The 25,476-nt window shown below is 52.7% G+C and overlaps 2 protein-coding genes across 5 annotated transcripts in view; one reads left to right on the top strand and one right to left on the bottom strand.

Annotated features, from left to right (window-relative positions):
* SPATA21 (spermatogenesis associated 21) overlaps window positions 1-2,547 on the bottom strand; it is a 31,135-nt gene extending 28,588 nt beyond the window's left edge. For 2 of the 3 annotated variants that reach the window (XM_058718936.1, XM_058718937.1), the window contains exons 1-2: window positions 1,902-2,545; window positions 469-719 (exon numbers count right to left, since the gene is read on the bottom strand). In XM_058718936.1, the coding sequence (XP_058574919.1) occupies window positions 469-597 (129 nt within the window). In that variant the 5' untranslated portion in view covers window positions 598-719; window positions 1,902-2,545. Of the gene's footprint in view, window positions 1-468; window positions 720-1,901 lie in introns of all 3 variants that reach the window. The other variant, XM_058718938.1, reaches the window with a different exon arrangement.
* Window positions 2,548-9,119: 6,572 nt separating this feature from the next.
* NECAP2 (NECAP endocytosis associated 2) lies at window positions 9,120-22,380 on the top strand. 2 transcript variants are annotated; one of them, XM_058718940.1, is made up of 8 exons: window positions 9,120-9,276; window positions 11,906-12,006; window positions 14,276-14,380; window positions 14,467-14,548; window positions 15,433-15,541; window positions 17,532-17,709; window positions 20,337-20,421; window positions 21,172-22,380. In XM_058718940.1, exons 1-8 carry the CDS (start codon window positions 9,185-9,187, stop codon window positions 21,218-21,220), a joined length of 801 nt encoding a protein of 266 aa, XP_058574923.1. In that variant the 5' UTR covers window positions 9,120-9,184; the 3' UTR covers window positions 21,221-22,380. The 2 variants fall into 2 exon arrangements, with proteins under 2 accessions (XP_058574923.1, XP_058574922.1); XM_058718939.1 differs by having other exon boundaries at window positions 20,334-20,421.
* The last annotated feature ends 3,096 nt before the right edge of the window (window positions 22,381-25,476 follow it).

The following is a 25,476-nucleotide window of genomic DNA, read 5'->3' as shown; positions in this document are numbered from 1 at the left end:
TAGGAATTCTGGTTTTGCTCAGCCAGCCTCTATCCTGGTAAGAGAAGCCAGTGGAGTCAAGTGAGTACCACCTCTGGCTCCGTTATACCAAGAGATCCAGGCCACTCTGCTCTGCCACGGTGACTAATTCAGGGATGAGCATGTGACCACGATCTGGGCCAGTCGCAGTGATACCAGAAACTTCCTTCAACTATTGCAGAGAGGCTCTCTTCCTGTTGGGGACGCTATGCCAGAGGACGTAAGATGAGAAGATTTTAACCGGAAGTGGCCAGGGCAATCCTTGCCACCTTTCAGGAAGGGCCTGCCTGGGAGCATCACACTGGAAGGCAGAGCCAACAGACACTCATGTAGCACCTTGATCCAGCCATACCTGAAGCACACCCGTAGATTTGTCATCTACCCAAGCTGACGTAGGGAAAGGTGCCAGCTGGGAATAGCAGGGTCAGAACATGAGGTGCAGGGCCCTACCTGGCTGATTTCTGATATGGTAGGCTCAACACCAGGCCTCTTGCTGGTGGTGCTCATGCCAGGACTTGGCTGGGCTCCTGGAGCCTTGATCCTTCCCTCCGTGTGCATCTGGGCGTTTCCGTTGTCCATTGTGCCACAGCCAGTGAGGGTGCCAAGTGAGGGGCGTCAGTTGCTGTGGTCCCACAGGAGAAATCCAATCAAAGTTCCACCAAGGTCATTACCTAAGCACTCTTCAGCAGCCCACCTGGAACCTGTGATACAGAGAGCCTGGCTCAAGGGAATAGTCAGGGCCCGGCCCACACCGGAGAGGGATGCAGCGGAAACAGAGAGCTAGCCACACATTTCATCCTGATTCTCACAGTAACTCCGAGGAGCAAAGTCACTGGCCCAGGGTCCAATGCCAACTAGGCCACAGAGCAGGAATTAAACTGTGGCCTGTCAGATCCCCAAACACACGCACTTTCTCCTACCCCGGCATTTCCTAATGGGTGCTCTTTGGTCCTAATATTGGTCCCATGAGGTACACCACACACACACACACACACACACACACACACACACACAAAGAGTTCTGAGGCCAAATGCATTTGGAAAGTGCTGAGTTAAAATAGAATAGGCTCTGGGGCCCCTGGGTGGCTCCGTCGGTTAAGGGTCCGACTTCGGCTCAGGTCACGATCTCGCGGTTCGTGAGTTCGAGCCCCGCGTCAGGCTCTGTGCTGACGGCTCAGAGCCTGGAGCCTGCTTTGGATTCTGTCTCCCTCTCTCTCTGCCCCTCCCCTGCCCACGCTCTGTCTCTCTCTCTGTCTCTTAATAATAAATAAACGTTAAAAAAAATTTTTTTTTAAATAGAATAGGCTCTGTGCTGCAGAACTTCTCAGAGCCTTTAATATGCATGTTAAATATACATTTTAAAGAGTGCCCCAGAATGTCACGGCTGTTGCTGCTATAGATGAAAACTCCAAGTTCTTCTTGGGGTTAAGGAACAAGAGCTGAGAACATCTGTCTTGGGAACCCCAAGGTCTCCAATAGCAACATGTAGTTCGCCAAAGCACCCTCCACCCTGCCCCGGACACATCCCTTTCTAAAGCCTTTCTTGGTGTCTCTCCTGCCTCTCCCACCCAACCTCTTATTAGGCTATTTCACCACCCCCTACTCAAACATATTTCAACCTGAGCAGCCCTCCCACAATCCTAATCCCACAGACCCCCAGCCTCTGTGCCCACATCCCACTTCTCTGTCTCCCCAACAACCCCCCCCCCCCCATTCTTCAACCTCCCACCTCTTCTCCAAGCTTCTAGCCACCTCAGCCACCTCCAGCGTCTGGAACCCTCCGAGGTAACATTAACACTATTTCTATGGGTGCATCACAGACCCCTTTATACTGTTGACAATTTCTAGGGGTAAATCCCACCCCCCCAGTGCGACCCTGGAACCTTGAAGATCTTGATGGTGCTTTCACTCTAAACCAGGGCAGGCCAGCCAACAGACACAGGAATCTTCTATTTGCTGGGGGCGTTTGCAGGCGGTGTTCTCCTAAGGGCTCTGTGGGATCACTGGGTCCAGCCCTGAGGCTCAGAGGAGCCCCGTGTCTCGTCCAGCGCAACTCAGCTAGTCTGCAGAAGATCTGGATTCAGACCCAGGCCTGTGCAGCTCACTGCCCAAGCTGGGCACGGCACCAGGTCCTGAGGATGCGCTGGCTGATCTGAAGGCTCTCGCAGCGTACGGGGAGCACAGAGCAGGTGCTCCCAACAGCCACGACCCCCAATGCCCACTCCCTCCTCCTTTCCTCCCACCCCTACCTACACCCCGATCCTTCCTGCAGCTAGGCCTGCGCCCCTACAATGCAGACGAGACCCCCATCCCGTGGGGCGCCCACCCCAGGCGCAGCGCCCGTCTCCCCAAGGGTCTAGTCTCTCGCTTGGCACAGGGAGGTCAGCGCTGTGGCCAAATCCCTCCCTCTGCCCTGGAAGTTCCTTGCTCCTCCCAGTCTCTCTCCCATGAGGGCCCCCTGCACGTCCCCCTTTCCTCCGGGCATTCCCGCCCCGGGGGTGGATGACCCATGCGGAGGACGCCCCTTCCAGACCCCTCGAACACGCCCCCCATTGTCCCCTGTCTCCACCTCAGAATCCTCAGGCCCCGGTATTCCACAAGCTGGAATTTTGAGGGGGCAGAGGCTCCAGAGGGGATCCAGCCCCCTCTCCGTCCCCATCTGGGACTTACAAACCCTGTGAGAGTCGGAACGAGGGGACGCCCCCAACCCTAGTAGAAGGGCATGGAATCTGAGGACAGAATTGAGGCAGGTGGGTGGCACATAGAGACGATGATGTCCTTTCCGACCACTTGTACCTTCTGGTTTCGTCCACGGCTTTGTGGCGATTTCATTCACATCCCATACAATTCTCCCACTTATTAATTAATTAATTCGTTTTAAAATTATTTATTTTATTTTTGAGAAAGAGAGAGAGGGAAAGCTGGGAAGGGGCAGAGAGAGAGAGAGAGAGAGAGAGAGAGAGAGAGAGAGAGAGAGAATCCCAAGCAGGCTCCACTCTCACCACAGACCCCGACACGGGGCTTGATCCCACAACTGTGAGATCATGACCTGAGCCAGTATTGAGCCACATGCTCAGCTGACCGAGCCCCCCAGGTGCCCCCCAGTTCTCGCATTTAAAGTGTGCCATTCAAGGGTGCCTGGGGGGCTCAGTCGGTTCAGCGTCCGACTCTTGACTTCGGTGCAGGTCGTGATCTCCCAGTTCGTAAGTTCAAGCCCCACATCGGGCTCTCTGCTGACAGCGCAGAGCCTGCCTGGGATTCTCTCTCTCCCTCTCTGTCTCAAAATAAATAAGTGAACTTAAAAAAAAATAAAGTGCACAACTCAGTGGCTTGTAATATATTCACAGAATTGTTTGACGATCACCCCAATATTAGAACAACTTTATCACCCTAAAAAGGAACTCCACACCCCTTCACCGTCACCTCAATTCTCACACCCCACCCCAGCCCTAGGCAACCACTAATCTACTGTCTGCCTTGCACATATGCCTGTTCTGGACATTTCATATAAATGGACTCATACGATACCTAGTCCCTGGTGACTGGCTTCTTTCACTTGGCAAAATGTTGTCAAGGTTCATTGCCTTTTGTGGCCAACGTAATATATTTTGTACATCCACTTATCAATTAATGGACATTTGTGTGTTTCTACTTCTGGGATATTATGAGGAATGCTGCTGTAAACATTCGTGTACAAATTTTTGTGCAAATACATGTTTTCATTTCTCTTGAATATACAGCTAGGAAAGTAATCGCTGGGTTATAGGCTAACTCTATGTTTAGTTTCTTGGGTAATTGCCAGATGGCTTCCAAGGGGAAGGCATCATTTTACATTCCCAACTGCAGTGTAGGAGGGTTCCAACTCTTCTGTATCCTGACGAACACTTGTTATTATCTGCCTTTTTAAGTTCTAGCCATCCTAGTGGGTGTGGGTATGAGGTGGAATCTTACTGTGGTTTTGGCTTGTGTTTCCCAGATGGCTGATAAGGTGGAGCACCTTTCTTTCTTTCCATTTACCTATTTACTTTTTTAAAGGATTTTTTGTTGGAGACAGAGAGAGAGAGAGAGAGAGAGAGAGAGAGAGACAGAGCACGGGCAGGAAAGGGGAAGAAAGAGAGGGAGACACAGAATCTAAAGCAGGCTCCAGGCTCCGAGCTGTCAGCACAGAGCCCTATGGGGTCTTGAACTGAACAAACTGTGAGATCATGACCTGAGATGAAGTTGGACACTTAACTAAATGAGCCACCCAGGCACCCCTAAAAGATTTTATTTTTAAGTAATCTCTAGGCTCAATGAGGGGCTCAAACTCACAGCCTGAGATCAAGAGTCGCATGCTTTTCCGACTGAGCCAGCCAGGTGCTACATAGTGGAGCATCTTCCCATGTGCTTATTGGCTATTCGTGTATCTTCTTGGGGAAAATGTCCACTAGAGTCCATTATTCATGCATAAATTGGATTATTTGTCTTTTTACTATTGAATGGTAAGGGTTCTTTATATATTCTAGATATAAGTCCCTTGTCAGATATATAATTTGCAAGATTATTCTCCCACGATGTGCATTGTATTTTCACTTGTCCTTTGTAGCACAAAAGTTTTAAATTTTATTTAAGTCTTATTTATCTATTTTTTCTTTTTTAAAAATTTTATGTATTTATTTTGAGAGAGAGAGAGAGAGAGAGAGAGCAGGGTAGAAGGGCAGAGGGAGAGAGGGAGAGAATCCCAAGCAGGCTCCATGCTCAGAGCAGGGCCCAATGAAGGGCTTGATTGCAGGACCATGGGATCGAACCACATGAGCTGAAGTCAAGAGTCAGACGCTTAACCAACTGAGCCATCTAGGCGTCCCTGTCGATTTTTTATTTTGTTGCCTGTGCTTTTAGTGTCCTTTCTAAGAATCCAGTAGGTTCTTTTTTGATTAGGACATAAATGCAAGGTCATGAAGGTTTAGGTCTATGTTTTCTCTTAAAAATTGTGTAGTTTTAGCTCTCACACTTAGGCCTAAGACCTATTTTTAATTCCTTTTGTATATCGTGTGAGGTAGGGATCGAACGTCTGCATGTGGGTATCTCAGAACCATTTGTTGGAAAGACTACTGTTTCCCTATTGACACTTCTAGAAAGTCAACTGACTATGAATGTGAGGGGTTATTTCTGGATTCTCAGTTCTACTCCACTGATCTGTGCATCCATCCTTGTTTCGGTACTATACTGTCTTGATTACTGTAGCTTTGTAGTAAGTTTTGGAACCGGGAAGTGTGAGTTCTCCAACTTTGCTCTTTTTCAAGATTGCTTTGTTACTGAGTGCCCTTTTATAAGTGGTTTCCCCATCTGAGAAATGGGGGAAATTTCTCTGAGAAATGTCTGTGATGGGAGAAAGATACAGCAGAGAAAGATGGTAAGTGACCTATGATACATATTTCAGGAGGCCACCAGGACAGCTACCCACATTAAACCCTCACCCTGGCCCGGGACCTACCAGAAAGCAGCTGGGTGAATGAGCAAGATTTTGCTTCCCTGTTCACTTCCTCATGCTTGGGATGGGCTCTATCTGAGCTTATATATACTCTGCTTGTTGGGTTGAATTGAATGTCTGGTAAATAATGTAATTAACCCGGGAGTTGATGATAGGTCCAATTACCCTCTGCAGCAGAGGTGTTGGAAGGCATTTCAGGAATGTCCAGCTATGAGGCTGGGATTTGAGAATAAGGCAAAAGGGACAGTTTGACTTCCTCCAACCCGAGGACAATGTAGTTGCCCTGGGCTTGTCACTGTTTCAGTGGCCTCCATCACACAATGGAGAGAACAATCCTCACCCTGCCCACCTCACAGAGATTGTTATGTCCATGTAACATCTTCCGGAGAGCCTTCCCTGACTTCCCAAGGCTGAGTTGGGTCTCTCTTGTCTTGACGCCCATAGCCCCTGCGAATTCCTCCATCATAGCCCTTCCCACTGTGCACTGTAAATAACTCCTTTTCTCTCTGTCTCCTCTCGTCTGTGAGCTCCACGAAGACAGGAGTTGGGTTGGCTTCATCTCTGTGGCCCCAGCAGCCAGCACCCGCCATAGGGTAGGTGCTCAATACCCATCTTTGTTAGACCGAACTGAACTGAACATGCTCTGAACACATGGAAGGGCCTGGCTTTCCCCGGCATGGGTGACGCTTCCCTTCGGGGTTCATGAGAGGAAAGCTTCCTACCTGTCACGGCCACATGGTGAGGCCACACAGCCACCGTGGGCTGCCTTCAAGCTGCTGGGCTTCCAGAGGGGAAGTGATGGAGCTCAGCGCTGATTACAGACACTACCCTGAAGTTCAGCTCTTGAGACCTGGTCCTAGACGCTCTCCCAGCTGGAAGTCCTCTAACCCAACGAGTCTGGGTGCTTTACTCCTTGGATACCCAATTCTCCCCTGTGTTGTTCAGTACATATTGATGCAAGGAGTCAGAGTGTGAAAGAGAAAACACAGTGGCCCATCCCCAAATTGCCACTTGGTTTTGGGATGTAGCCAACTGAAAACACACACACATTTACTCACCCATTCGCTGAGCACCTACTCTGTGCCAGAACTTGTGCTGCTGAATACAGACTCCACAGGTGACAGGGACAGGATCTTTCAAGAGGCTCACAGTCTGGTGGCAGAGCAGTCATATAAACCGAATGGTGAGAATGTGAAGGGGTGAGATCGTCAGTGTGGGAGTGACCCTCCCTGCCCCTCTTCATATCTCTCCCCTCCACCTTTGAAGGGAGTTCTGTCTTTGCCACTCCAGGACTTAAGGGAAATGAGAGACGGGATCAAAGAAGCAGGAGGAAGAAATCTCATTTTCTGGGTCATTTCTCAATTTCTTCTTTGTTGTGGAGGATCAGGGTAATGAGCAAAGTTGAAATTAGAGGGTAAATCAATTCACATAAAGAGAAAATAACTTCACATCCCCCAGGATGGCTGTGATTGAAGAAAGTGGAAAGTAAGTATTGGTAAGGAGAGGGGAAAATCGGAACCCTTGTTCATTGCTGGTAGGAACATAAAATGGTGTAGCCACTATGGAAAACAGTTCAGTGGTTCCAGAGAAAGCTCAACATAAAATTACCATATGGGGGCGCCTGGGTGGCTCGGTCGGTTAAGCGTCCGACTTCGGCTCAGGTCACGATCTCGGGGTCCGTGAGTTCAAGCCCCGCGTCGGGCTCTGTGCCGACAGCTCAGAGCCTGGAGCCTGTTTCAGATTCTGTGTCTCCCTCTCTCTGTGACCCTCCCCCGTTCATGCTCTGTCTCTCTCTGTCTCAAAAATAAACGTTAAAAAAAAAAATTAAAAAAAAATTACCATATGGCCCAGCAAATCCACCTCCAGATATATATACTCAAGAGAATTGAAAACAAGGACTCAAACAAATCAGCATCATTCACAGTAGCCAAAAGGTGGAAACAACCCAAATGCCCATCAACAAATAAATGGATAAACAAGCTGTGAAATATGCACACCATGGAGTATCATTCAGCCATCAACAGGAATGAAATTCTCATAGATGCTAGGACAGGAAGGAACCTTGAAAACATTATGCTGAGAAATAAACCAAGCACAAAGGCCTGATAACTGTATGATTCCACTTATATGAGGTATCTAGAATAGGCAAATTCACAGAGACAGAAAGAATAGAGGCCACCAGGGGTTGGGGGGAGCGGAGAAATGGGGTGTTATTGCTTAATGGGTACAGAGTTTCTGTTTGGGATGACGAAAAAGGTTCTGGAAATAGTGGTGATAGCTCTATGCAATACCGTGTATGTACTTAATTCCACTGAATTGCACACTTAAAGCCGGTCAATATGGTAAAGTTCACGTTATGTATATTTTGCCACAATACGAAAGGTTTTTGTTGTTGTTTTTTAATTGATTGTTGGAGAGAGAGAGAGTGCGAGAGCATGGGGGAGGGACAGTGAGAAAGGGAGACAGAGGATCCCAAGTAGGCTGGGTGTCGTGGGCACAGAGTCCCACGCGGGGCTCGAACCCAGGAACCGTGAGACCATGCCCTGAGCTCAAATCAAGAGTCGGACACTCACTGAGTGAGCCACCCAGGCGTCCCTAAAAAAGATCTTTTAAGAGGTTAGATTAATTCTATGATAAAGTACTTGTACAGAGTGAGTAAAAGGAGAGAGAGGGAGGAGAGGGGAGTTGGGGGTGGAGCAAAGCTTTGGTGGAGCAAAGCTCTCCGCATAGGACCTGGCAGGTTGTAAGCACTTACTAAATAATTGTGGAAGAAATGAGAGAACGGTACAGGAGAAGGCGTTTGGAGAATTTGACTATGGTGGGACAATATGTATCCCCGTAACATTCTATGAGAAATTCGAACTAGGACTGGGGTTCTTTTTTTTAATGTTTACTTATTTATTTTGAGAAAGAGAGAGAGGGAGCAAGTGGGGGAGGGGCAGAGAGAGAGAGGGAGAGAGAGAATCCTAAGCCGGCTCCATGCTGTCAGTGCAGAGCCCTACCTGGGGCTAGATCCCAGGAACCGTGAGATCACGACTTGAGCCGAAATCAAGAGTCGGAGCCTTAACCCACCAAGCTACCCAGACACCCCTTTTTAAGGGGGGATTGTTTTTTAACTACTTATGTTACTAAACTTCGCTCTTTGTTGAGTCTAGGCCACACTGGGCCTCGGGCATGTGGTGGGTTAGAATACGGGTGGAGGGGTCAGGGCATCCCAAGCATCTCTCAAGGAGAAGTAGCCTCAGGGAATCATCTGGAGTCAGGGTGAAGGAAGGACACGCAGGAAGAGCAGAGGGAAGGGAGAGGCTTCAGGGTGAACCCTGTAGGTAGATCCAGCCTGGAATCTCAGCCAGCTGGGCCCAGGTGTCAGATGGGGATGCCCCACAACCGGAGAGCAGATTGCAGCTGGGTCTGTACCCAAGTTGTCTCGGCTGCCCATTCGGCCTTGCCGGAGCGGGAACCTCCCCCCCCCCCCCCCCCCCCCCCCACGCCAAGGCTCTTGGACCTCATCGCTTCGGCTCTAGAATCCTTCGGCCGCACGTCTGGAGCCAGAGCGGCCAGCAGAGGGCGCGCGGGAGACAAACGGGCGGAGGACCGCAAGCCGCCGCTCTAGCCTGACCCGGGCCATAGAGTCGCGCCGCTTCCGGCCCCGCTGCTGGGAAGGAGCCGGAAGTCCGGCGGGTTCCGGGCGTCGCGATGGAGGAGGGCGAGTACGAGTCGGTGCTCTGTGTCAAGCCGGAGGTCCACGTCTACCGCATCCCGCCGCGAGCCACCAACCGTGGTTACAGGTGACCGCTCGCCGCCGGCCCGGGCTAACCCCGACTTAACCCCTTCCCCGCCGGCCGACACGCCCACTGGGAAGCCGAGGACGGCCCCGGCGGGTGTAGGGGAGAGGCGGGAGGTAATGCCGCGGCTTCTCCCAGCTCGAGGCCAGAGCAGCAAGAGGGACCCAGACTTTGGGCCGTCTCAGTCCGACGCACGGGGCTCCCGGCGCGCGGAAGGCGTTAAAGCCGTGTCTAGCCTGTGGGCTGCCGGGTACCCTGAAAGCGGCTGGGAGTGGGGGTTTCACAAGACCTTTTCTTTCAGCGCCAACTGGCCTTGGAGGGAACCTTGAAAAGCCTGAAGGGGGAGGGGTCCTATCGCGGGCGGAAATCCCCAGGGGAAGGAAGGGAGCCGAGAACCGGCCAAAATGACCCGTCCGAGCCGGAAGCGGAGGGCCAAAGCCCGGGGACCCCTCCCCGCCCAGCCCCCTTCTCACGAACCTCAGACCCTGTCACAGCCTGTGGCGGTTGGGAGGAGCCCATCCTCGCGTCTCCGGTGATAAACAGGTGCTTGTAGCGTCAGGAAGGGAACGCAGGACAGTGGGGGTTGGAAGGAGACTTCCTTTCAAGGCATCCTTTTTTTGTACCGTTTTGTACCGTTGTTACCATGTTGGGTGCGTTGCCTGTGAAAAGAAGCAGAAGAAAAGATGTACCTGTTACAGACCGCCTGATCTGTGGCTATTTTGTGCCCCTGGGTTGGGGGTGGGGTCGCTCTTGAAGGCCGTGTTTGTCTAAGTTGTTTGGAGATACAGGATTGGCCTGCACCGGGAGAACGGTGGCGCGTCCGCATCTCTGGCCTCTTGCTACTCTCCAGTTGTGTTAATGCGGACTCGTAGCTGATTTTCTAGAGAACAGATTCTTTTCTTGAACACCTATTACATCCGTGATGTAACTTAGAAAGAGTATGAAAGCAACAATAGGAACGATGACAAAAACGTTCACTTTCTGTCATCGGACTGGAGGTGGGACACCAAACCGGGGATGGTCATCGACTGCGATCCCCGTAAGTAGGATGGGCTTTGTCCCTCCTGGTCCCCCAGAGAGTGAGTCTCCCAAGTGTCGGGGCTGGCTGGTGTGGCGTAGAGGAAACTGGCAGTCCCTGCATTTCATCCTCAGAGCTCTGCTGGGCTTGAATCTAAGGCCTGTGTTGCCCCATTAAGAGGAACCGAAACTGAGTCCGCTGACTTGTGAATTGAGAGTCTGCATTTGTGTGGCCAGAAAACAACCTGTGTGCATGTTATGGTGTCGCTCAAAGGCCTGACTTCTTCTGCTCAGGGACTTCCAAGAAAAGCCTCTTGGAAACACCCAAGGTTCTTGGTATTTGGGGGGTTTTACCAAACTGCTTCTTAGAAATAAAATGTGCAGTTACTGCCTTAAAAGTCCCCCAAGAAGGTCCATGGTGTCCTGTGGTTCTTTCTGCCTAGGACACCTTTGAGATTGTATTTCTTGAACACCCATCCCCTTTTCTCACACGGATGGTCGCTCTCCTTTTCTCTTTCTCCTAATGATCGCTCCCTCTTTGCCTTTCTTTGAAGATCGTCTCAGTGGTCCCAAATGGTCACTCTGGCCCCTGCAGCCTGGCAGCGTCTTAAACGGCAGACCCAGTAGCTACTTCCTTTACAGAAAGAAAACTGGAGGGACGCCTGGGTGGCTCAGTCGGTTAAGTGCCTGCCTTCAGCTCAGGTCATGATCTCAGAGTTCAGTCCCGGATCCTGGAGTCCTGGAGTCCCGCATCCAGATCTCGGCTGTCTGCGCGGAACCCACTTCAGACCCCCTGTCCCCTTCTCTCTCTGCCCCTCCCCTGCTGGCTTTCTCTCTCTCTCTCTCTTTCTCTCTCTCTCTCTCTCTCTCCCCCTCTCCCTCTCCCTCTTCCCCCCCCCCCAAAAAATAAATCAACACTTAAAAAAAAAAAGAAAGAAAATTGCAAAGTCCTACTTCAGAGAAGTTCTCTGTAGTCTAGAATTGGGGTGGGCAAAGTGCGACTCACTGTGTTTCCGAATGTCTCACAAGCTGTGAATGGTTTTTACATTTTTAAATAGTTGGAGAACATTTAAAGAAAAAAATATTTCTTAATTGAAAATTATATGAGGGGCGCCTGGGTGGCTCAGTCGGTTAAGCGTCCGACTTCAGCTCAGATCCTGATCTCGCGGGTTGTGAGTTCGATCCCTGCGTCGGGCTCTGTGCTGACAGCTCGGAGCCTGGAGCCTGCGTCGGATTCTGTGTCTCCCTCGCTCTCTGCCCCTCCCCTGCACATGCTCTGTTTCTCTCTCTCTCTCAAAAATAAACAAACATTAAAGAAAATTAAAAAAAAATTATACGAGATTCAAATCTTTAGTGTCCATAAAGCTGCACTGAAATACAGTCGCAGTAGAAAACACTCAGTTAAAATACTTAAAGCACCAACATGCTCACGTAGCATCTGTGACCGCTTTCACACTACCACGGCAGCATGAGTAGTTGTGACGAGGATCGTATGACCCTTTTCAACCTCTGGTCTAGAGCAAGCAGCCTGGGTGCCCTTTCCATTCCTGTCCCCAGCACTGGAGTGAGGGAGCAGGAGCCTCTAGCAGAGGCTCAATGGTTTTTGTCCCCTTAGGGCCGCGGAGTGGCAGCTGGACCAGCCATCATGGAGTGGCCGGCTGCGGATCACTGCAAAAGGGCAGGTGGCCTACATCAAGCTGGAGGACAGGACCTCAGGTAAAGGCAAGGGAGGCCCTCCTGGGGCTGAGATGCCGCACCTCCTACTCTGTCCAGGGAGAGGCAGCCCGGCCCCGGCCGGTCCACTCACGGGTCACGGGAACCGATCCTGGAAATCAAAGGCCCGACTACCTTTAAACTGTCTCCATTTCCCTCCCCACCCCGGCCCCGGCCTTTAGTTGCAGAAACCACTGTCTCCAGGTGTAAAAGGGAGTACCTGTCAAGCACCTGTTTTTCCTTGAGAAAATACTAATTTGGGAGCCCAAGGAGAGGAGAACTGCAGGTCGGTCCCAAGGAGGAAGCCCTAGAGTTTGCCTTGAAGACGGGCTGGGGGAAGACACACAGCCCTTGGCGGCTGAGCTCTCTGCTGCTTACTCAGGAATTCTGTGTATCGACTGAATGGTAGCTCCCCAGACTGACCACGCCTGTTAACCGAAAGAGCTGGAAAGTGGCCTGCTCAGCTCTTTTCTGGTGAAAGGACGAGCCAAGCTGGGCTGTGTCGGGGTCAGCTGGCAGATGTTACCTTAGGGGAAATCTGGAAGTCCTGTGCCCCTAGTGTCTCTGGGTGAGCTGTGGGGGGCATTGTGGCCTGAAATAGTCCCAGCCCCCAGGGCAGGGATCGGGCACAGCGCCTGCTCGGTCGGGTGCCAGAACATTCGGTCATTTATTTTTCTAACATATAGAGATTGTTCTTTGCGGGGCAGGACAAAGTGTAAAGAGTCATAGGCAAAATGGGCTGCCTCTTTCAGAACTGTGTCACTTGTGTTTGAGCTGTGAGACCTTGTGCGAGCCATGTGGCCTCTAGTGCCTCGGCCTCCTTTTTGAAATGGGGGTCACCTTAGCTTCTGTTTTCACAAGGCTGTTGGAAATGTGAAGTGAGCACCTACTTAGCCAATTGCTTTGTGAACTGCAAGGTGATCCAAAGCGTCAATTTGTTCTGGAGCGTGGAGTTGACGGGTATTGGCGGCAGAGGAGGTTGAGAAGACAGCTGCCATGACTAGGCCAGAGAACTCTGGTTGTGCAGCGTGCTGGGGTGTCCCGGGTGACCTCCCAAGGGATGGCAACACCTGTTTTCTGGGAGCCTTGGGAGCTGACTTCAGGGTGACCGCTGAGTGTAACGGCGACTGCGTAGAGCTGAGCCTCACCTGTAGGAGCCACCCCAGCATGCTCTTGGCTTGGGGTCGCGCCCACTGGGTCCTGGTTGTCTCTCATTCTGCAGTCATTTTGGGCCAGGGTTTCTCAGCCTCCGTGCTAGTGACATTTGGGCCACATGAGTGTTGTGGGCTATTAAGTCAAATTTAAGGTATTTAGCAACATCCGTGGCCTCTGTCTACTAGATGCCAATGGCACCACCCCCCGCCCCCCCCCCCCCCCCCCCAAGTTGTGAACACCACAAATGACTGCACACATTGCCACGTCTCCCCTGGGGGAAAGGTGAGCAAAATCACCCCTGGTTGAGAATCGCTGCTCTCGGCTGAAGGCACCCAGCTGAGTTCCAGAGGCCAGGGACCCAACTAGGGGGTCAGAGAAATTATCAAGAAGCTGCAGACTTCAGGGACACTGATTTCCGTTCACTTCAGCCTTGATGGCAGTCACCTCTGAACCAGCAGTCAGTTGTAAATCCTGGGTCGAGTACTGAACCTGTGAACGGAGGTCGGCACCTGTGGAGATGACGTAGGTCCAGAATGTCCCCAAAGGTGTGTGCTGTGCTGGGGCCTGGAGAGCCAGAGGGACAGGGGACGCATTTCACCAGGGCTCCTTTTAAGACCAGTGGCCCCTTTGTCCTGGCTGCTTCAGATCCTTCCGTGAGTGCCCAAACCCTCTTTCCCCTGGGTCCACCAGCCCGTCTGCAGTCCTGCCTCAGAAAGCTTGTGCTCTACCTGGGGGCTTGCCTGCTCCCGGGCCCTCGGGTGCAGATAAGTAACGTTACAGGTGAGGCGGGTAGGCTCTAGCCCGCTCCTGCGAGAGTGGGCTTTAGGTTTTAAGAGAAGCCAGAAACCTGGATTATTTTACATGTAGTTTGATTTTGAAAAGTTTGGCAGTTAAGTTAAAAATGTTAAAACTGGGCCGTGTCTGACCTCTAAGCCCCCTCTGACTTAAACCTTTCTTTGCTTATGTTTCTTGTGTCTACCGGTCCCGTTAGAATAGACTGGATTTGAACTCGAGGGTAAGGTTTGCCTACCTGCCTTTTAGGGAGAAGGACCCAGTGGTGGGATAGAAATGTCAGGCTGGAAGGGGGCTCGAGGCTCACCCTCCCTTGTGTTTCCAGGGGAGCTCTTTGCTCAGGCCCCGGTGGATCAGTTTCCTGGCACGGCCGTGGAGAGCGTGACGGATTCCAGCAGGTACTTCGTTATCCGCATCGAAGACGGAAACGGTGCGTGCGGGGCTTAGTAGTTCCTCCCACTGAGAAAGGTTTCCTCTGCCTCTGGCAAGTGGGATTAATCCTGCGTTGTCCCCCAGGGCGCCGGGCGTTTATTGGAATTGGCTTCGGGGACCGCGGTGACGCCTTTGACTTCAATGTCGCGTTGCAGGACCATTTCAAGTGAGTGGTTGCAGGACACACGTGCTCACGCCTCCTCCCTTCTTTCCTGGACAGAATGGTCCCCCAGCTTAGGATACCCCGGTGGTTGTGTGGGATTCGTCTCCTGGCGGCGCCTCGGGGGAACTCGTTGCTCCTGTGGGGCAGGCTGCCTTCACTGCTTTCGAGTCGTCTCCTTTTCCCAGGGTCAGCCGGCCCAGCCTCTGGGATGCCATTCCTCTTCCCGTACCAGGCACCAGAGGTGCCAGAGTCCGTGCAAGCTCACGTGGCCTTGCTGAGCCAGTCCCCCCAGGTACGATAAGTGGCGCGATCCTCGGCCACCTACCAGATGTCCTGGGTGTCCTTTCTAAAGCTAGAAGACGGGACAGGAAGGACTGTGCCCCTGCCACCTGCAGCCCCCCACCTCTGGCTGCTGGCACGTTGGAAAGAGTGCCGCCACTCACGTGGGCACCCCCGGCACTTCCCTGACGTGTCCCTGGGTGGCTGCTGGATGGGTATCAGATGGCAGGTGGGGGACCTTGGTGTTGCTCTCTACCGCCTGGGGATCTGTCTTGTCTCACCACCTACCTTAAGAGTCGTTGGGCGCGGCGTGTGGATACATCGTCTTAGTTCTCACGCCAAGTGCTGGGGAGGAAAGGGCCAGGTTCTCAGATTTCCTAAAGACAGGTGTCAGGACCGCCTTGTACATAAATGAGCTCACCGAATTTTCATAGCAGTCATTAAGACACACAGGATCGTCATCCCATTTTGCTGATGATGTGCGCGCAGCTGCTTATGTGACAAGAGTCAGGATTTGAATTCAGGTCCAACTAGCAAGCCCACGTGTGCTCTTTCTAAGCAGGGAACCTGGTCTCATTGTCACCCTTTTCTTCCTGTTCTCTCCCCAGGTGGGTGAAACAGCAGTGTGAATTTGCAAAACAAGCCCAGAACCCCGACCTGGGCCCCAAGTTGGACCTAGGCTTCAAAGAGGGCCAGACCATCAAGCTCAACATCGCGGTGAGTCCCACCCTCACTTGGCTTTGCTGGCAGGCACCCAAGCCCGGCCCAGAGCCCACCCCTCTTTTCCCATAATTCAGTTCCATCCGTTGAGCCCATACTTGTTGAGCAGCTGCCTTGTGCCAGGTACTGGGCCGTGGGTGAGCGAGAGGGCTCAGCTGTCGTGGAGCTCAGAGTTCAACGGAGATGGACGAGACGAACGGCGATCACAACCTGGCAGGGGAAGGGATGTGCTCAGTGCCATGAGCTCCTAGAGGAGGGGCACGCAGCCTAGAGCTTGGGGAAGCCAGGAAGGCTTTTTGGAAGAAGCCAGAGCCTTCTGCTCTGGGCAGAAGGGCGCTGAGGTGGATGCCGGGAGTCATGGGCAGCTCCTGCCAGTGGCGGTGTCCTGACACCCCGTGTCTTCATCCTAAGCTGCCCGGCATCTGGGGGTGTCCCCTTGTTAGCTCCTGTTGAGAGTGGGAAAAGGTAGTGCTGGGCTGGGTGGCCAAGGCTTGGTCCTCACCCGGCTACAGGGAGGGGGGTTGGAGTGATTTGGGGGAACCAAGGACCAGATGGAAATGTTTTTTGAAGAAACTTTGTAACCCTAAAATAATGCTCTTCCTTTTTACTTACACTGTCTCTTTCTCCTCTTTTCTGCTTCATGATGGTGATGATTTGGGACCCTTGAAGTTGGCCAGCTGGCCCTTAAGAGAAAATACCGGTCATGTCCAGTGGACTGGTTGGGATGTGATTCCTCTCTTGCTGGGAGGGGACTAGCATTTAATGAGCATCAGCTGTGTGCCAGGTAGTGTTCTTAGGCACTTACATGACTCAAACATTCTCCCATTTTACAGACGAGGAAGTTGAGGCTTAGCGAGATTAAGGAACTTGCCCAGGTCATAGAGCTGGAAATAACCGGCACAGCTGGACTCTCAGCGAGGGCTGTGAGGCTTCTGACTTCAGGGCTATGGTTTTCGCATTGGATTAAGCTGCTGCTCCCCTTAGAAGGTGGGCACTGTGTCTTCATCCCTGTAACTAGCACTGGTTTCTGGCTCACGTTGGGACTCAGGTTTGGGGGATTTTTTAAGGTCTTACTGAAGTATGATATGCGCACAGAAAAGCACACACGTTATAAATGTAGAAGGCGGTGAATTTTTGAAAACCAAACGTGCCCACCCAAACGAGCCCCAGATCAAGAAGCAGAGATTATCAGCACTCCGGAAGCCCCTCCCCTGCCCCCGTCCACAGGCTAGAGGAACTACTGTCCTGACGTTGGACGCCCTAGATTTCGTTTGTGCCTTTTATGAGTGAATCCTCCACTTTGTGCTCTTGTGTGTGTAACCCCTTGGTCCAGTGTAGCATTTGTGAGAGCCTCCGTTTGGTGCACGTAACTTGTCTGTTGTCACTGTGGTGGCGTATTTCGTGATGAGAATGTGCCCCGGTGTTACCGTTCAACCGGAGTGCCTGCCAGTTTGGAGCTTTCACAAATGGTGCGGCTGTGAACGTCCGAATGCATGTGAGAACACATTCCTAGGAGGTCTGTTTCCAGGAGGGGAGTTGCTGGGTCATCCGTTGGCGTGCTCAGCTTTATAGATTCTTTGAAGCTGTCTTTCCAAGGAGTTTTCCCAGTTTATGCTTCCACCAGCAGTGTGGGAATGTTCCGGTTGTTCCCTATCCTTGTTGGTACTTGACAGCCTACATTTTGGCCGTTCTGGTGGGCGTGTGCTGGCACAGCACTAGGTTTGATTTGTGGTGTTGATTTGTATTTCTCTGATGATTAATGAAGCCAGTGCCGAGTCTTAAAATGAAATGTATTTGGGAATAGCTCCAGAATTGTGCCGCATGGAGTACTGTTCGTAACAGTGAGAGTGCTGGACAGCTCTTGACCATCTTGTGGTTATACAGACATTTGGGGCTTGGGGGCCGCCGTGGCTCTCCCTGTGGGGTTTTCCAATGGGAGTGGGACCCCAGCAGAGCTGACTGGCTTGCATTCCTCTCCTCTCTTTAGAACATGAAGAAGAAGGAAGGAGCAGCTGGGACTCCCCGAGCCCGGCCCGCCAGCACAGGGGGCTTGAGCCTGCTTCCCCCGCCTCCAGGGGGGAAAACCTCCACCCTGATCCCCCCTCCTGGGGAGCAGCTGTCTGCGGGGGGGTCCCTCGGCCAGACAGCAGTTGCTCCTAGTTCAGGTCAGTGCTCCGGAGTGCTTGTTGCTGAACCTGCCCTGTGGGTTCCTCTCCCCCGCCCCGGTGGCTGGGGCCCCGTGGCGTGTTCCCTCCTGCACTCACACTGGTCCATCATCCGGTACCTGTATGTGACAAACTAGAAGGTGATGCTGCCCAGACTGGGTAAGGGCTTCCTCTGTTCTCTGATGCCCACCACTAACCCCCTCGGTGCCTCTGTCTACCCCTGATGGGGCAGGGACTGAAACTTGTTCATGGCTGTGAAATCACCCACACGTGCGTTCTTGGCTCTCAGAGGCTGCTCAGTGTTTGTCGAGTGGGTGGGTGATGGAAACATGGTCTGCTCATGTCGACTACTCATATCTAGTAGGAGAGAGGAGACATGGACGCAAAGACCAAATGTATAGGTCCACATACTACCAGCCAGCATGGTGTGGGGAGGCTTCACGCAAAAGGTGGAATTGAACTGGGCCTTTAAGGAAAGAGATTGGGGCAGGGGATGATGCTTGGCGTCGCAGAGAGAGACAAGAGTGTGAATGGGGCTCAGGTTTTTGGTTTTTTTTTCAATTAATTAATTTTGAGAAAGAGTACACGTGAGAGAATAGGGAAGGGGCAGGGAGGGGGGAGAGAGAATCCTAAGCAGGCTCCACATGTCAACACAGAGCCCAACACAGGGCTCCATCCCATGAACCGTGAGATCATGACCTGAGCTGAAATCAAGAGTCAGACACTCAAGGGACTGAGCCACCCAGGTGCGCCAAGGCTCAGATTTTTAAACATCTGGTGTATTTAAGGTTATGGATGTAGGATAAGTCTGCCAAGGTGAGTGGTGGGAAATAAAATTGGGGATTTAGTTTGGAGCACGCTCCTTGTAAGGCCCTCGGGGTGCTGGGAAACAGAGGTAACTCCCCCAGCACGCTATGCTGGGGCTTGTTCTAAGGTGTAAGGAATGGCTTTTGAAGACCCTGGGATTCCAGAGGTTCGTGCCTATTACCAGCCGCTGGTAATGCCGGGGAGCTAGCCCATTTCCTTGGCCTCCCCACCCTACCTGCCCAGCCTAGCTGGATGCTCCTGGCCTTCCCCAGGCTGGGTGATTGTCACCAGCCCACTTTCTCCACGCAGATCTCACCAGGTTCTGGCGGGGGGCAGGATCTAGGCAGGAATCCTGCTTTTGTTCTCTCTTAGGGGTGTGGACATTGGCTTCCCCGTCTGGAGGTCGGGCTTCCAACCTCAGCCCTGTGGGGGATTCCCAGCCCAGGAGTGGGCAGGAGTAGCAGTCAGTGAGCCCCTGCCCCGACACCTGGAACTATCCTTTTAGCACCGTATAGGACCGCCTACCTTGGCATCACCAGGGACAGGGGCAGGAATGTCTATGTTCTTAGTGTTGTGTGCTCGCTGAGGTCTGAGAGCCAGTCTTAGGCCTTTCCTCAGTTGCTGGTGCGTTTTTAACAGCTGATACAGAATATGTATATGTGCCAGGCGGTGTTTCAGGTCCTGGGGATACTCCAAGTACAGCTGCTGCTCTCAAGGGCTGTGCTCTAATGTGCCAGACTGGCAATTAGCATGTCTCCAGATGAAATGGTGTCAGCACCCCACCCCCACCCCGGGTGGCTTAGTTGGTAAGTGTCTTGAGCTCAGCTCAGGTCCTGATCCCAGGGTCAGGGTCAAGCCCTGACTTGGGCTCCATGCTGGGTGTGGTGGAGCCCAAACAAAACAGAACACGGACCAGTTCTGTGAAGTCAGCACTGTTGTTGTCTCCGTTTGAGAGATAAGGGAACTGAGACGTGAGGAATGTGCGTGAAGTCACACGGTTGGTCCCGGCCTATCTTCCCCCAGGGACTGTGATGGGGTTTGAAAGATAGTGCACTTTAAAGCACTGCTTAAGCACTTGGCGAGCTGTAAAACTAAACACTTGAAGGCCCTGGTATCTGATCTCCCAGCCCAGAGCAGATGAGACATAGCAGATTGGTGGGAAGGCAGAGGGTAGCAGGCTCAGGGCCTTCGGAAGGGGCATTTAGCCCTGGGAGAGGTGCCAGAAACGCACAGAAACAGCCCCTGCGGCCCCATTGTGCCCCCTTCCTGGATGAAAAGGTACACACGGATAGCAGCTTCTGTGGCTTCTTCTAGAAGGCTCTCCCCAAACCCTAACCTGTTTGGGTCCCAGCACTTGCCACTTGTCCGGAGCATAACTTTTTCGGTTGATCCAGACACTGGACTGAGGGCTTTACAGGAAGACGGTCTTGCATCTTTGGTGGGCATTGTCCACTCAAGAAGCCAGGGCAGGAGATGGTAAATTTTAACCAGATGGCCAACGTCAGCCGTTGGAAACAAGGTCAGCTTCAGGTAGGGATGATCGGTGAGGTGTGATTCCTCCTCACCGACACCCTCCCCTCCACCTCGTTCGTGGCTTTCCACTCTTCTCCAGGAGCCCTCAAGGCCTCATGAGCTGATGGCGGAAATGTGGCAGCTCGCTGGGTCCGGTTGCCCCAGAGCAGGTCTCCGTGTGTCTTTCTCAGGCACCTGGAGTCATGAGGCTGATTTCTCAGGGTCGCTGAGACCACCCAAAAGAGCGATCCCTGACGTGTGTCTCCTTTTCTTTTCTCCCTGCCCATCGGATGTGGGGACGTCAGTAGGAGGTGCCACCATGTCCTGGCCACAACCCAAGCCTGCCACCGCCGCCACCGCCGACATCTGGGGAGACTTTACCAAATCCACAGGGTGAGGAGGGTCACATTTTTGTGGTGGGACTGGGGCCGGGGCTGCTTCTCGAGAAACCTGGGATCGGCCCAGGTGCTTTTGTTGTGGTGTTCAGAGCAGCAGCTCTCGCTCGGAGATTCTCAGGGCAGCCGGAGGGCAGAGCCCCAAGTGCCTCCTTTGGGTGGCACACTTCTCTCCGTGAAGGCTTTTCACTGCCTTCTACTGCTGGGCGACCTGGGGCTACCCTTTGCAACTCTCTCCGGTCCCATCCTCACTAGGAGCTCCCCGTTCCTCCTCCATTCTCGTCCTCATGGGACCTCCGAGGCAAGGTCTCTTGCCTTCTTCGCCTCGATAAAGTTTCAAGCCTTGCCTTGGAGTCGAGGTGGAGAGATGCTCCAAACTTAAATGTATTCTGCGGACATTATACGGGCTGCAGGACAGGACTCGGCACGTGCTTTCTGTAAAGGACCAGACGGCAAGTAGTATCGACTCTGCAGACCTTATGGTCTCAGTTTTGCTTTTGTAGCTCAAGAGCAGCCATAGACGACGTGTCCGTGAATGTGCATGGCTGTGCAGCAGTGACCTTTTGTTTACAGAAACAGGCAGAGGACTAGATTCGGTCCCTGGGCTGTAGTTTGCTGACCCCTGCTCTAGAACATTCGGGGACCAGCTTCCTGGAGCTCTTTCTGCCCAGAGAGAAGCCACATTTTATCGACTTTATATTTTCAAACATCTGAACTCTCCCACCCCTCCCTTTTTTTCCTTTTACAGGTCGACTTCCAGCCAGACTCAACCAGGCACAGGCTGGGTCCAGTTCTGATCTGAGCGCACCCCTCTTCTTCCTCGTACAACTTCTGGAAAGGAGCCGCCTCACCTGGGCCAAAGGAAGGAGGACGGAGCTCTCCGCGGCCAGCCTCTGTCTGGAGCATGACCCTCTCCTCCTCGTCTTGACGTTCTTAACAGACTGGCATGTTCGCAGTGAATTGGCACATGTCACACTTCCCTGGGATTCAGGTGTGCCACCAGAACGAGGAGGAGAAAAACTCCGGCATCCCCGTCTCTGTTCTCTTGACATGAGAGACTCCGAGACTGCTGCTTCCATCACAGTGACCCATATTAAACACAAGCCCCCAAAGCAAAAGAAGGGGTTGAGTGTGCTGCCTGGACTCAGATCGGCCCTTCTCAGTGGTTACAAGTGTCACATGACCAGCGTCCAGAAGGAGGGCTTTGTGCACTCCCATTGGCTGGAGCCACTTCATTCCGGGTGCCTTCAGAGGGGGGATTCCTTCCTGATTACTGGCAGGTTTATAGGCTGCAGCTTGAACAGATAATCAGGAGGGGAATCAGGAGTATTAACCAGCTTTTAAAACCTTTTTTAAGATTTGCTTTGCTAACGTGCTGATCTGCACTAACGCGCCCTTGCAAAAGGGACTGCTCCTGCAAAAGGCCCCGGCAGGGGCCTCTGAAAGCATTCCACGGCGTCGGCCGCAGGAACCGCGCTGAGCTTCAGAAAACAGTGTTCGTCCTGGCCAAGTGGCCTGGTTGCCGGGTCCTCCGGGCCCAGTAGGCAGTGCGGGGGTGAGGCAGGCTTCGCTGGAAGCCGGGCGGAAGAGTGTTTGAGCAGGAACGTCGGAGCTGTTCTCACGGAGGTGGGGGTTCGGCCTTCCTGTCCGCCGCCAGGTGGTTTCTGAAGTGCCTTGTCTGCAGACAACCTCTTAACTTTCTTTCCTCCTTCAGAGACTGTACATGACAGATAGAAGGGAGTTCTGCGTGAACTGGAAGTCTAGGGTTGCCTGTAGTACCGGTCTGTAAGAAATGATTTTATCTGAGCACACCTCTAAATTTGCTTTTATCGACATACTTTACCTCTTAAGCGAAAGATCTGTTTTTTGGAGGGTCAAGACGATGAGATGAAAAAGATGTTGGCCTTTTTGTGGGACCAGATTCCCTAAGATAAATAAATATTTTTGCGTCTGTCAACGTATGTCAAAGATGAACAGGTTTTCGGCAGCACGGCCACCAAACCATCCGGGATGCCACAGCTAGACTCACAGCCACCTCTCACCACTGGTCACGTGTCCAGATCAAAGTCTGATGTCAAGGTGTCAGATTAGCCACAATGAGAGAATTCGATCCTCTTGCCCTAAGGAAACCAGTAACTCCTCTCCCGTGCGCCTAGAAAGGCACAGTCTTTTTGCCATTCTGGGATGCTTGGGCTCCTTGCCTTGTAAGGTGGGAGGGGGGCCCCTGCCTCCCACCGAGACCTCACCGTGGAAGCATCTCCCGAGATGGTAAGGGTGTACGGGCACGCAGAGGCCAAAAAGGAAAGGCCACGGCACTTCCCGTGCCTGAGGGTTTGGTAGGAAAGCTGCAGATTTTGTTGTTGATGGAAAGAAACAGCTGCTCTGGCTAATAAACCAGGTGGGGGGGTGGGGACATAGAAAATTAGAATTGAGGGTCCTGTGCCCTTTGAGTAAGAGTAAGGAATTCGCATCAAAGGAATCTCAGAACTTTGGGTCTCTCTTACGTCCCATCTGTTTTCTTCCGAAGCATCTGGTGGCTGGAAGGGAGGAAGCTTACACTTGAAAGAACCCTTGAGTTGGAAGTACCTCCCCTTGGAGGTGGGCGCTTGGGTTCTGGAGGTGGACCTTGGCTTTGGAGCTAGTCTCTCTCCTGGTTAGGTGTGTGACCACGGGCTCCTTCCTTACCCCAGGTGTCACTCAGAGGAGACATAGAAGCATTAGGAGGCGCCCATCTCATAGTTTGGCCTTAATGACCTTTGCCGAGAATCCGATAACTTGCCTGGAACCATTACTCATAACGGGGGTGGTGAGGCCGCTGGCGAAGCAGCCATCAAGGATCTTACCTGAAAAACACCTTGACGGATCTGTGGCGGGTAGGGGTGGGGCGAGAAACAGTTTGGTGTTCTCCCATCACCTACTGGAATCCTGGCTGGAGAAAACCTGCTGTGGGGCCAGGGTCCCCAGGAAAACCCCCAATACCAAACCAGGCATCTCTTCAATTAGACGCCTGACCAGGGCTTCCAAATTGGTTGGGGGTGGGGAATGTCAGGCCTGGGCTCTACTCTGCGGAGCTGGGGGATCCGAATGCCCGGACCCACAAAGGTGGCCCCCATGATTACCCCCACCGTGCGTGCACACCTCGCGTAATCCCCTCCTTTGACGTAGGCCAGACCCGTTTCTTCCAAGCAATACAATAAGGCAAAGGTGACGAGACGTTGCTTCCGTGGTTAAGTCACAGAACATGACAGCATCTGACTTGGCTGAGATCCCCTCTCACTGGCTTTAGAGAAGCAAGTGGCCACGTGTGTGCTGCCCTCATCAGAGGGTCGAAGACGCAAGGAACTGAGGGCAGCCCCTGGCTGGCAGCTAACAGGAGACCAGAGCTCCTGGTCCGACAAGTCTGCAAGAAACAGAGCACTTGCCCAAACTACGTGAGCTAGGAATCTGGTCCTTCTCCAGTTGGTCATTTAGATGAGCACCAGCCCCAGCCAAACCTTGACTGCAGAGGACCCGGTGAAGCTGGGCTGAGACTCTGGACCCAGAGCAGCTGAGCCAGTAAATGTTTTAAGCTGTTAAATTTGTGGTAATCCTATCAATGCAGCAATAGATAACTAATATAAGAAGTGAGCAAAGTGTGTTTGAAGTGGGAGTCTCGGGGGCGCCTGGGTGGCTCCGATTTCGGCTCAGGTCATGATCTCACGGGTTCTGAGTTCAAGCTCTGCATCAGGCTCTGTGCTGACAGCTCAGAGCCTGGAGTCTGCTTCAGATACTGTGTCTCCCTCTCTCTCTGCCCCTCCCCTGCTTGTGCTCGCTCGCTCTCTCTCTCTCAAAAATAGACATTAAAATAAATAACACACCTTAATAAGATACCCAGTGGATCCAATTAATCAGAACGCCTGTCCTCTACGCCTCCTGGTGAATGTGGTTTTGCTGACGGTGGTCAGAGTCCAACCCAGCCTAGCACCGGGATTTGGCAGGCATTTGGCCCTAGCAACCCTGGGGTGGTAATTCCAGTCAGTCACTTGTTTTGCAGTTACCTGAATTGCAGATTTAGAGCCCTCTGCAGTGAGCAGGTGAGGTCCTGGCACAATTCCCTTCTGGTGGCTGGTCTTGGGGTCACTGGGCTGAGCACCATCTAGGTATAGGGCCGGGAGAGTGGGCAGCAGCTCTGGGGATTCAAATGACCACGGGCTGGGCTGAACTGAGCAGAGTCCCTGGTTCAGCACAGAAGGGGACCCGGCCTCTTCACAGAGAGGGGAGCCAGAGGCCTCCTGCGGAGGCCGGGGTAAGTATGTGATTGCCCGCAGCAGGCTCCTATGGGCTCTGGGGGTAAGAGGGTCAGGAGAGAGTCGCTGTGTTTGCTGTCCTTCCCAAAGTCTCACATGAGGTAGCGTGGTATAGGGGAAAGAACATGAGATTGAAAGGCACTGAACTCCCTGGTGCGTATCCTTGGGCAAGTGACTGTACCTCTCTGAGCGTCCCGTTTCTTTATCTGTAAAATAGAAACAACCCTAGGACCTGCTTTGCAGCCTAGATCCTGTTTCACAGACTGTTCAGAGGGGACTGAGAATGAAGTGAGAGAATCTAAGAGGAAGCAGGCAGCACAGTGTGGTATGCAGCCAGTGTAGGCTGCCTCCGGGGTGCAGGTACTGGTAACCAAGGCAGGCCTGGTGGAGGCGGCAACGGGCAGGTCGGCTGGAGGGAGGGGCAGGGATGGGGGCCTGAACCCAGACCCTGGTGCTTGAGGAGCACTCTGGACGGAGGGCTCTGCAGGGATGGGATCGGGAATGGACTGGTGAGTCTGTGAGCCTGTCAGGGCCTAGTAGGAACCCAGCAAGTCTGGGGAGTCCAGACAGGGTGACAGAGATCTGTACCATCCTGGGGCACCTGGGGCCAGCTGTGCTTACTGGCGGAGGTCAGCCACCCCTTCTTGGGAAATTGTGCCCTTCTCCCAATTTTGCAGCTCCTCCTCCCCTTCCCCAGACTCTGGGGATTGACCCAAACCTTTCTTGACCAATAGCTCTCAGCCTTGGCCCAGGTTATGGCCTTTCCC

Source organism: Neofelis nebulosa, chromosome 2 (assembly GCF_028018385.1).
Source record: "Neofelis nebulosa isolate mNeoNeb1 chromosome 2, mNeoNeb1.pri, whole genome shotgun sequence".
NCBI classification, from domain to species: domain Eukaryota; kingdom Metazoa; phylum Chordata; class Mammalia; order Carnivora; family Felidae; genus Neofelis; species Neofelis nebulosa.
Note: the sequence above shows the minus strand (reverse complement) of the source record. Positions and strands in the feature narration are given on the sequence as shown.